The sequence below is a fragment of the Cucumis melo genome, chromosome 4 (assembly GCF_025177605.1).
Source record: "Cucumis melo cultivar AY chromosome 4, USDA_Cmelo_AY_1.0, whole genome shotgun sequence".
Lineage (NCBI taxonomy): Eukaryota > Viridiplantae > Streptophyta > Magnoliopsida > Cucurbitales > Cucurbitaceae > Cucumis > Cucumis melo.
In genome coordinates this window covers 34,876,573-34,887,528 of record NC_066860.1, presented here as the reverse complement: position 1 = coordinate 34,887,528, position 10,956 = coordinate 34,876,573, and the positions used below count along the sequence as shown (strand labels likewise).

The 10,956-nt window shown below is 34.2% G+C and overlaps 1 protein-coding gene across 3 annotated transcripts; it reads right to left on the bottom strand.

The window, feature by feature from the left end:
* Positions 1 to 603: 603 nt before the first annotated feature.
* Positions 604 to 10,047, bottom strand: LOC103486216 (leucine-rich repeat receptor protein kinase HPCA1). Of its 3 annotated transcripts, none has more exons than XM_008444083.3 (19): positions 9,302 to 10,047; positions 7,109 to 7,232; positions 6,928 to 6,999; positions 6,669 to 6,743; positions 6,496 to 6,567; positions 6,256 to 6,417; positions 6,060 to 6,134; positions 5,914 to 5,985; positions 5,750 to 5,821; positions 5,599 to 5,667; positions 5,164 to 5,238; positions 4,965 to 5,036; positions 4,699 to 4,833; positions 4,129 to 4,604; positions 3,880 to 4,032; positions 3,630 to 3,769; positions 3,305 to 3,524; positions 2,355 to 2,590; positions 604 to 1,391 (listed from the first exon to the last, which is right to left on the bottom strand). In XM_008444083.3, exons 1-19 carry the CDS (start codon positions 9,384 to 9,386, stop codon positions 879 to 881), a joined length of 2,898 nt encoding a protein of 965 aa, XP_008442305.1. In that variant the 5' UTR covers positions 9,387 to 10,047; the 3' UTR covers positions 604 to 878. The 3 variants fall into 3 exon arrangements, with proteins under 3 accessions (XP_008442305.1, XP_050940254.1, XP_050940255.1); XM_051084297.1 differs by having other exon boundaries at positions 7,109 to 7,254; positions 9,302 to 9,433; XM_051084298.1 differs by lacking the exon at positions 2,355 to 2,590 and having other exon boundaries at positions 9,302 to 9,926.
* Positions 10,048 to 10,956: the final 909 nt, after the last annotated feature.

Genomic DNA, 10,956 nt, shown 5'->3' with positions numbered 1-10,956 from the left:
ATTTATATTTTGACACGATGCTACAGCGGTGAGTCGAAAATCAAATTTAGGGACGCCAGAATTCACGTGCGACGAGTACACGTAGGTTCTTGATGTTGTGAATGCGAGGGAAGTAAATTTTCTTAATTGCAATTTCAAATAAAATAAAAATATCTATAAATGTAACAGAACATCGCAAACACATACATATATGCATAAAGACACCATCTGGTGATACTTTCTCATATTTATATATACTTTCATCAATTTTGTAATTTTCTTTTTTAGTTAAGATTTTAATTTTTTTAATTTAGTTCCTAAGAGATTTCAATGTTTACAATTACCGTCTCAACTTCAGTTTTTCACTAAATGTTGGTTAATTAATTTAAAATAAGAAAAATTATTTTAAATATTTATGAAATATAACAATTTTTCATATTACTACTAATGTTTATCAATATCTCATAAATAGAATATGAAATTTTGCTGTATTTTGAAAATGTCCTTTAAAATAATTTAAAAATATATAATTAGTTACCTCCCTTGGTCTCCATTTGACAGTAGTTACAATTTATGGTCAAACTATCTTTTAAAAAAAATGTTCATGATAAATGTAAAAGTAAATTTCAGACAAATTAACTTTCGTAAAATTGAAGGCATTGTAGATCCTAAAAGATAAAAATCTAGTTGCCAGTATCCACTACTCCGGTAACAAGCCAACTGACAACCCTTACAATATGAGAATGATGTTTGAATGCATAACCAACCAACATCTGGAAACACATTCATGAATAAAGATCCCTAACGGTATAAAATAGTTACAATTCTACAAGTTTCCATTTCCTTATAACCAAAGGAGTTGAGGGGAGGAGAGTCTTTCCTGAAAAGGAGGAACATTACTATTTGGGCTCCACTTTTGTCGAAAGAGTGTATCCACCACTGTAATCAAAAGAATTGCTGTCATGGGCATCCTTTTTTGGTATAGAATCATTGTAGGGATGCCTATGAGCGGTTCTGGAAGCCCCAAAGTCAGTTGCAGACGAGGATGCAGATGTTGTGTTCGTATTAATACCATCATTCTGCAAAATACTCTCAATTGCCTTGACCACTTCACTCATTGTGGGACGATCTACAGCTGACTCCTCGACGCATTGCATGGCCAACTCCAAGAACCTTCCAAGCCCAATAATGGTCGTTGTATTGTTTAAAATGGTTGCATCCATTAGCTGCTTGAGACCATAATATTCTTCCTCGCTTTTATTCATCAACATACGCACCTCACGAACTACGTACTTTCCTTTCTCAATAGGAAGCTTACCTGTTAATAGTTCCAACATAACAACTCCAAAGCTATATACATCACTTTTCTCTGTCAGTTGTTGAGTCATATAATACTCAGGATCCAAATAACCCTACAAATAAATGTCATGAGCAATCATTAAAATGAGATAATAAGATATAGTGCCTTGTGAAAAAGACTTTACACTAATCACTGAAGATTTGTTTGAGTAGACTTTGAAATTTCTAACGATTCACAAAGCTTCTCTTATTTCATAATATGATTGGAAATCTAAGGTTATTTTAATTACAATCTTAATGTTCTAAATTGCTCGAAAAGGTTTTCCTTCAACTACAAGTAGTTCTTATTTTTAACTTAAAATTAAAGAAGCTAAAGTGTTTTAAGCGGATCATTATTTGCCTATATCTGCCATGCCAACCACATTGTATTAATTTTTTAAGTAGCCCAATATTTCGCACCCCTACACGATCAATAATTTATGGTAGAATGATTGACTAAAATGTCGATACAACAAAAACATGATGATTTATCGTAGAATGACGGACTAAAATGTTGATACAACAAAAACATGATGATGGTTAGGGCATGTTTAGGAGTGAGCTTGAAATGGTTCAATATATTTTTGTCAACTTCACTCCAAAACGGTGCTTTAATCATTCAAAATCAATTTAATGTTTTAGGGGGATTTCGTGGTAAGAACTATCCTAAGGTTATAGTAATCACCCTTTTTTGCTATAGTAAATACTATTTTGTAGTTCCCAACTAGCTACAATCAATGTTATTTCAAAACTTTTATTTGCTACAACATTTACTATTTGCTGCAGTTTTACTATTTTATATTTACCATTTTTTATTATTTGTTGTAAGGTTTACTATTTCCTTATAAATCAAATAGTTTACCCCTCAACATATAACAATATTCTAAACTAAAATAATCTACACCCCAAACACAAACAATTATAATTTAACTATAATAACCAACTTCTAGCCCCAAACGACCTCTTATAGTTTTAAAATTGACAAAAGTGATTTTAGTTATTTTTAAATCATTTTCAAATGTCCTTAAACTACTTACCAATGTTCCTTTAACTTGAGTAGAAACGTGTCCCTTTTCATTATCTGAGACAAGCTTGGACAAGCCAAAATCTGCGACTTTTGCATTTAAATGTTCATCCAATAGAATATTGGTGGACTTAACGTCCCTATGGATTATGGGAGGATTGGCAAGTTCATGTAAGTAAGCCAATCCTCTAGCAGATCCAAGTGCAATACGAAGTCTTCTCTTCCAATCGAGATTGATACCAGATTTTCCTTAATTCAATGTAGCACACACGTTAATTACAATTAAAGGTTCAACAAAGTAGTTAAATAAAGCTTTGCTTCTCAAGTAGAGTATAACTCAACCAATCAAGACAATCATCCTCGACTAAAAGGTATTAGGTGTGTGATTAAAATTTTCTAAGAAAATTTAGACAGAAAATCAAGGGGTAAATCAAATCAACATGAGCACAAAAGATTACACAAGGGGAAGGCTTTCCGCCTTGCATAATTCTCCCTCAATCACATCAAGTGTAAGAACATCGCTAAACCTGAAGTGGGTAAAGGTCCTTAGTGAGATTTTATATCAAACTAAAGCTTACACCACCGCTTATATTTTATCTATTGTCAAAGATTATCGTTTTTCATTAGACCTCAACCATAAAATCCAATGAAAGCAAAGATCACCATAAAGTCTTTCCCTCTAACACAGAATATACAAATTATACTGTTTTGAATTATAACTTTATGTGCATAGCTAGACATGGCAACACATACATAACAACCTTCAGTTCTTTTTAAATACCTTGAGAATCTACCTTAGTTCTAGCTAACTAACCTTGACAAGGTCTACCCTAATTATATTTGACTTCATTAGTTAGAGATAGTAGTAAAAAGAATCTAAAACCTCATATTTGTAACTTCATTTGCAGGTTACTTTTCTGACACGAGATTGTTAGACATCCCAAAACGTACGAAGAAACTTACCAGACAGGCTATCTCTCAGTGTTCCATTAGGCATAAATTCATAAACGAGCATCTGTTCTCCTTGTTCAAAACAAAATCCCACCAGGCCAAGGAGGTTTTTGTGATGAACTCGTGAAAGCAGTTCAATTTCCGTCTTAAACTCAAGGCCACCCTGCATTGATCCTTGCTGAGCTCTTTTGATCGCAACTGCTTGTCCATCCACAAGCATCCCTCTATACACCTGCCAAGAATGATGAGTGATAATATGACTCTGAAGCAGATTGTACAAGCAAAAGAAAAACAAGACAACGATTAGGAAAGCAGTAAAAGTCGTTTGTACAGTTACCTTGCCATATCCTCCCGATCCTACCTCATTGCCCATGGAGAAATTATTTGTGCATTTTTTAAGTTCATCATAAGAAAACCATCGGGCTCCCTTCAATTGTGGTGCACCTCCACTATCGTTGCCACTTGGTGCCCAAGAAGCTAAAGTAGATACAAGATTAGTGTTATTCGGTCAATATTTAATGACTAAGATCAACCAACAACCACGTGGAGTACGAAGTATTGGTGGTAAAAGCATTAACAACACTTACCAAATGGCCGACTCAATCCAATGGCCTTTTCTGCACGTTTCTTTTGCCAAATTGCATATATTCCAACTCCAATGAGGCCTAGAACGAGGAAGGCACAACCAATAGCTACCCCAATTATCACTCCAGGGCTGATTGAAGTTCCCTTAGTTGTGCCTTGAAGCATTAATGCTTTTAGGATCAGTTCATCATTGGTATGATGTGTCATAACAGATAAGTAACATTTTTACGTAAAATCATTATTAAGATTACCTGCAAAACCGTAGGGAGAAGCAATGAAATAAAATGGCCCAAATTCTGGGGGAGGTTTGTATGTTTGATTACTCAAGTCAAATCCAATCCTCTGAATATCTGACCTGTTAAAATACTCTCCATCGGATGGAAAAAGTGCAAGTTGCATCTGAAGATAATCGTCAACATTGAAGAACGGGTTTTGAATAGAAACTGAACCAGGCGTAAGGTCCAGTTTTTTCCAAAGGCTCATTTCCAATGAATGAAACAAAGTCACATTGGACAATTCCCTAAATGAGGGTGCTCTAAAGTATAAAGTCCCTTCAAATGGATAGGCACATTCACAACGAGGACTTAACTTCTCATCCGGAGAACACGACTTACTTAAACAGCTGGCAAGGCTGGTAGAATAGGGTTTCACAGGTTGATCTTGAACTTGGCAGTAGTTCGTATTTGAGAGGGTAACATCAGTGCTACACACGGGATTCCCTATAAGCCTAAAACAAGTAACACTCGTATGAATGCATAAAGGTAAGCGCAAAGAATAAAATGAAATCTAACATTGTGAAAAATGGCAAGGTTTTCTCTCACATCAAAGTTTTGGTATATCTTGAACCAAGAGTAAAATGGGAAATGTTGTTATTTTGCAAATCAACGAGCTGCAACTGTTCACTGACTTTGTCACCCATATCAAATGTGTCACTAAAGGCATTCTTCTTCAGTTTCCTGGAACACATTTAGAAAATATTAAATAGACAATATTAATATTGCAATTCATAATTCAACCTTTTATACTTGAATCAAACTCCAATTGAAAAAATAATAAAAAACCCTTTTACATTTAAATCAAAGCTTACACTTGTTGTATTTGTGGTAAACTAAACACTCCTTGTGGAACAGATCCTCGCATTGACCCAAACTCAATGATCCTAGAACCATGTTAGAACAAACAAATACCACTGGATGTCAGACATTTCAGAAACTTCTCAAATTTCTCATTTACTAGAATTCTCGGGAAAACATTTAACAAGCTTTAGGAGGGTTGCAAGGACTTACAGAGTAGTGAGAGATTGTAGATTTGAGAACCATTCGGGAGCTTCTGATGAATCAAATGAATTGTTACTAAGGTCCCTATAAAGGTAATGTGATGTAGCGGAAAAGGTATTAGGCCAAGTCTATAGCCAAAATGCATCACCAAAGATGAGAAAACTGTCCCCAAGATCAAATCTTCTATATTCAAAGGATATTCAAAACTCTCTTCAACCCAAACTTGGCTATTTATAGCCTTATAAGAAAATAAGACAATGAAATACTAATTCTAAGATACTAACTAATCCAAATCAAACAATTAAACTACTATTGACTAAATTATACAAACAATCTAACTTATTCTCCTCATCGCAATGCAATTACAAAAATTTTCCCTAAATGAACTTATATAAGTAATATGAATATATGATCATAAGGAAAATGATCACTCCTTATGCTTACACATAATTTAGTGAGCTCATTTGAGTTAAGTTTGGCAGTGGACCCGTCAACTTATTGTTGGCTAAGTTCCTGAAAGAAGGGCAGAATATGTGATTAACTACTCAGAAAATAGCATAAGTGAAACATTAACGTAATCAAGGAGGGTACCCACAATTCATTGATATTTGTTAGGTTGTTCAGATCTGATGGGACAGTTCCTGTCAGGGAATTCCGATCAAGTCGACTGTTACATATTTGAACAACTTCAGTAAGTTGTAGAGAAAATTTGCGTGAAAAAATTAAGTGTATACTAAATACAAAGTAACTTGTACTCACAGAACCTCAAGGGTCTTAACAAGTCCCAATGTTGGTGGGATATTCCCAGAAAATTTATTTCCATCAAACAATCTGATGAAAGAAATTGAGTAAGATTTGGACCAAAAAGAATTATGGAAAATGGGATTGGATTGATATCCACTTACATGTGTATTAATACCATTTCGGACCTAAAAAGTTTAGGTGAAATGGAACCTGACAACTGGTTTTTGTTGAAATGACTGCAATTCACAAAGTAAACTGTAATTTTGAAGTATATATGGAAACATCTAATTTTGTGCATATATGTTATTTTTCTTCTTTCACACAAGATTGGGTTTCTTGGAAAAAAAGAATACTCACAAGTGTTTAGCCTTCAGAAGGAGGTCCAAACCAGGAGTTTCAGAAGTCGAGACTGGGAGACTACCTGTCAATTGATTATCTGCCAGGTCCAGCCAATAGAGATTGGAGAGTTTTCCCAGAGATGGCGGTATGGTACCAGTAAAGTTGTTAGAGTTTAAAGCCCTGAGATAAATGAGAAGACTCCACTTAAACAAACAACGTCCTTGTTTTCCTAAAAATATATTGTCTATGATATCTTACAAGAAGGATAGATTAGAAAGATTGCCCAGTTGTTCAGGAATACTGCCACTGAAGCCACAACCAGCCAGGATCCTAAAAGTTGAAGATTGAAAAAGCAAAAAGTATTTTAGCACTGGAACAACAGTCACATAAAGTTTAATCGGTTCAAATGATTTTTCTTATTAGCTCTTTACAAGATACTCAAATTCTGTAGATCCCCTAATGCTGGAGAGATTGAACCGGTGAGATCTTTATTGAACGAAAGGTCCCTGTAATTAAAACATTAGAAACTCATCATCTTAATGAAGAGATATGAGATTGCCACTTAAGCATCATCAAGATTCCAATGAACCGAAGGGATGAAGTATGGTTAGAAAACATGTTATTGCATTTTGATAAATGTTATAAGCTCCCGCTAATTGATTGAACCTAACAGAGATTGATGAAACTCACAATGATTTTAGTTCGGTCAGGCCTCCAATGTCACCACCAAGTTTACCTTTTAGGCCCATAGTTGATAATCTCCTAAGAGGGTTGACACACGTTATGAGTGAACTTAACTAAAATATAAAATGGCGAGACGAGAGCACACACAAATAAAGGGAAAAAGTAAGAGCTCAGAAAGGATATTTACAGTGCAGTGACTCTTGAATTGATGCAAGCGACTCCTTCCCATGGAGTTCCACACGGATCAATTGATGCTCCCCAGCTTGGTGGTGTATTTTGCCATTCATTTCGCAAGGATTCCAGCGCAGCAGCTGCACCAACAACGTCCAAAAGCTAATCAATTAGGAAATGATCAGAAAGATGGTTTTAAAAGGGAGTGAAATGGTCAACTAATCTTCCCCAGCTTTTGTATATTTCGTTCTCTGCTGTTTTTTAATAAATGTGTCTGTGTATTGAAAGAATTAGAAGATATATTGTTTACGCCATGAAACATATGAGTTCTAGTTTAAGAAATTGATCGCCAATAACAGAAATTAAAACAAAACAAAACGAAACAAAAAAAAAGTTACAAATACGACACCCATGCCACACTCCTACATAACTAAACTCAATTTCATGCATTAATGCCACATTCCTAGAGGTCAAAATGTTAATAGCTAAACTAAGAAAAAAGAAAAGCAACGGATAGATAATAAATACATTTAAGTATGCTCGAATTAGTTTGTTTTGAACTATCATATCATATTAATTTAACGGTTAAATTAGAAAAAATATCACTTAACTTTGTACTTCTTGTTTTTACCATGAATTATTTTCCTCTGAAATTTCTAGACCAGAACTGTTAATATTTTGTTTGAAAAATATTCTTGAAAATCAAAGTATTCTATTAATACCCGTGAGAAAGCCAATAGATATTCTTATAATGCGGAGCAATGAACAAAAACTATTAGTACCTTCATTTCAAAAACACTCTAAGCATTCAAAGGTCACATTAATTATCTTTAGCCTTTCAAAAAAAAAAAAAGAGTACAAAAATGTTTTTGCCATTAGCATACGGATGGAAGTCGTTTATCCACAGTTACACCCTATCACCTCTCTCTTCCATTTCCTCCCTCTTCTTCGTTTTACTCTATTGGCTAAAAATGGTCAATTTAGCTCAAAATTTTGGAGAAAGAAATAAAACGTGTGTATTACCAAAATTGTAGCGATGACGATTCTATTGGTGGATCCTTTTTGTAGTTTAAATAAGTCTATCTGACAAGGTTGATTAAGAAGATTCCCATGATCTCAATGATAATCCTTTGGCGGCCCTTTTTGTATTTAGCGATTCTGCTAAATTTTGAGAAGAGGTTTTAGTTTTGGAACTTTGTTCAAGTTGGTGCGGTTTTATATTTTAACTTGAAGCTTTTGGATCCTATTTGGTTAATGAGAAAATTGGTGTAAGAATTAAAGAAAAAAATGTAGTCTTTAATATGATTTGCTTTCAAATCGGTTCGGATACAAATCGGTTCTATCCCAACTCAAGATAACTTCAAAGAAATTGACTGTCTCGGTGTTGAAATTCTTTATATTTACGTTTCAGCGTGTTAGAAAATTTTGAGCTCCTCTTATTTATTTAGAGTTTAGATATTTAAGAAAATGGGGGCAAAAATATGAGAGGTTGAGAAGTGTTAAGCCATATATTCTGTAGAGGATAAAAAGGAAATGGAAAGGAAGGTGATGGAATATAGATATGTTATTGTCCATATACTACAGATGAGGGTATTTGTTTAACTTTTTTTTAGAAAGATTAAAAGTATTGATGCAACTTTTGAAAATTAGAGATATTCTTGAAATGGGCACTAACCTCGTATATTAGGAGTACAAATATTTTTTAACATTTTCTCATGTCTGCAAATATGATCACATTTTTAGAAGTTTACAGATATTTTTTAAACAAAAGAAAAAGTTCATAACTTAGCCTAAATTTAACATAGATTTTATAAATCTAATTCCCTGATCAATTTATCACTTCAAGACACGAGTTCCCAATAAATAATAATAATAATAATAATAATAATAATAATAATAATAATAATATATTGTAGAATTGAATAAGAAAATATTTGGAAGAATAAAGATCGAGGTATTCCACATGTTAAAATAATATGTAAACAAAAAATATTCAGCAATTTCAGAAAATTAAAATATGATGAGACTCGAAAATGTAATTTACACACTCTGAAATTACTTGAAATGGTATACAAATATGTAGAACCACAACCGCCATAAAGAAATGGAGAAGTCAAGTGACTCTAAATTGTGCTTTTGTCTTCATGTGTGTGCTTTTGGGAATTGTGAAAGGTGAAAGAGGAGAAAAGAAAAGGTAAGTGAAACTTACAATCGCGGGGATCAGTAAAAGAACCGGCTGTGTCTTGTCCAGCGTAGAAGAAAGCGAAAAGTAGCAGAGTTTCCACAGGAGACATGACCACAATTTCTGAATACTCGAGGGAACTCAATGAAGCTAATCTACAACTGTTTAAGCGTTCGATTTCTTATCTAAAAACTCAAGATCTGACCTCCATGTTTAAGCATAAAACTTGATACTCGTTCTTCACTGCCAGTACCAGTACCAGCAACAACAGCATGGGTGCACCGATCTGATGTTGAATCTTTAAAACGAATACTGATTTTTCATGTTTTGCCTTATGTTCTGGTCACTGGTCATGGATTGGCCAAAAATAGACCTGGATGGGAGGAAGAAAGAGTCGGCCTGCCTGATATTCTTTTTTCTTTTTGTTTCTACTAAATGATTTCGCTTGTCTTAAAAGCCAATCAACCATCCGACACCTACTTAAGAGGTAATGCTTCATCATACATGACCCTGCTTTCTTCATCTCTCCTCCAAATCATCAAGTACCGATCAGCGATCAACAAAAAAAAAAAGCATTGACCTTTTCCCTTGGTCATCGACGGGGACAACTTCAAAATGGAGATGCTACTTCTACTTGTACATAAATATAATTAACAAATAAGGTCGCCTGCCTTGAATGCAGGCAGGTTGATGTGATTATCACTGATACTTTAATCAAGTAATTAAAAGCTCACAGCTGGATATTAGGTAGAAACTGCCCCACAACGCATTAAGTCAAATCTTCAATTTTCCTTTAAGATTCGTAGCATTAATTTTTTTTTAAGCCCTCTGAACAAACCGACAAAAATCTCCTAAATGTCTAGACCCTTACTAAGGGGCGTCCACTCGTAAGTACAGTGAATAGAAACAAACTTGTCATCTTTGATGGATACTTGTCATAGAGGGGTGAGGGAGGAAGTGTATGGAGGCCGCCCGCCCGTCCGACCGGACGGCGGCAGCGCGCGTGTGTGACAGGGTTATGCTATCACCACCAAACTTGGTTTGCAGTCCTCTTGAAAGATAATAGTTTATATTTCCTCATCCTACTTCAAGATTTATCCATGTGGGACAAGCAAGATGGTTTTGCTATTTGGGCCAAGCCCAATAAGTCATTTCCAATAGGATTTTCTCTCGTCAACGGGAGATGGTTCTTCTAAAAAAGAGTAAAAAAATATATTGTTTGCGTTGTTTTGTTCTTAAAGAAAAAAAAAGTTTCCCGCTTAGATTTGGAAAGAGTATTATAAAATTTCTCTATTCCTTTTCGCTGACATCACTTCCATCTGTCGTCTTGGCATAAGATTTCTTCCACTTGGTCGCCCTTTCTCCCCCACGTAGACTTCGGCAACTGCTTGTGAGAGACAAAATCAGGAATTCATATCGGGTTTGCAAGTACGTCCTTTTAATTTCACGAATTAGTGGAGGCAATCCCTTTTTGTTTAGAATTAAAGTTACAAGATTACAATTATAAAATATTTAATTTAAACTAAATTTACCGTTTAGTAATTAATCTAATTTACTTGGTTTAATTTTAAATAATTAGTTGTTAGTTTATTTATTATTTTGTAAAATTGATAAAAAAATTAAAACTATTAACAAAACATTGAAAAAAAATTAAATTACGTTGAAAATGATATGATAGATTT

Excerpts from the sequence above, each read along its gene's own strand:
- LOC103486216 (XM_008444083.3), bottom strand. The coding sequence starts at position 9,386 with ATGTCTCCTGTGGAAACTCTGCTACTTTTCGCTTTCTTCTACGCTGGA. Across the intron at positions 2,591-3,304 it reads ACTGAGAGATAGCCTGTCTG|GAAAATCTGGTATCAATCTC; the intron begins GTAAGTTTCTTC and ends CATTGAATTAAG. Across the intron at positions 1,392-2,354 it reads CTCAAGTTAAAGGAACATTG|GGTTATTTGGATCCTGAGTA; the intron begins GTAAGTAGTTTA and ends ATTTATTTGTAG.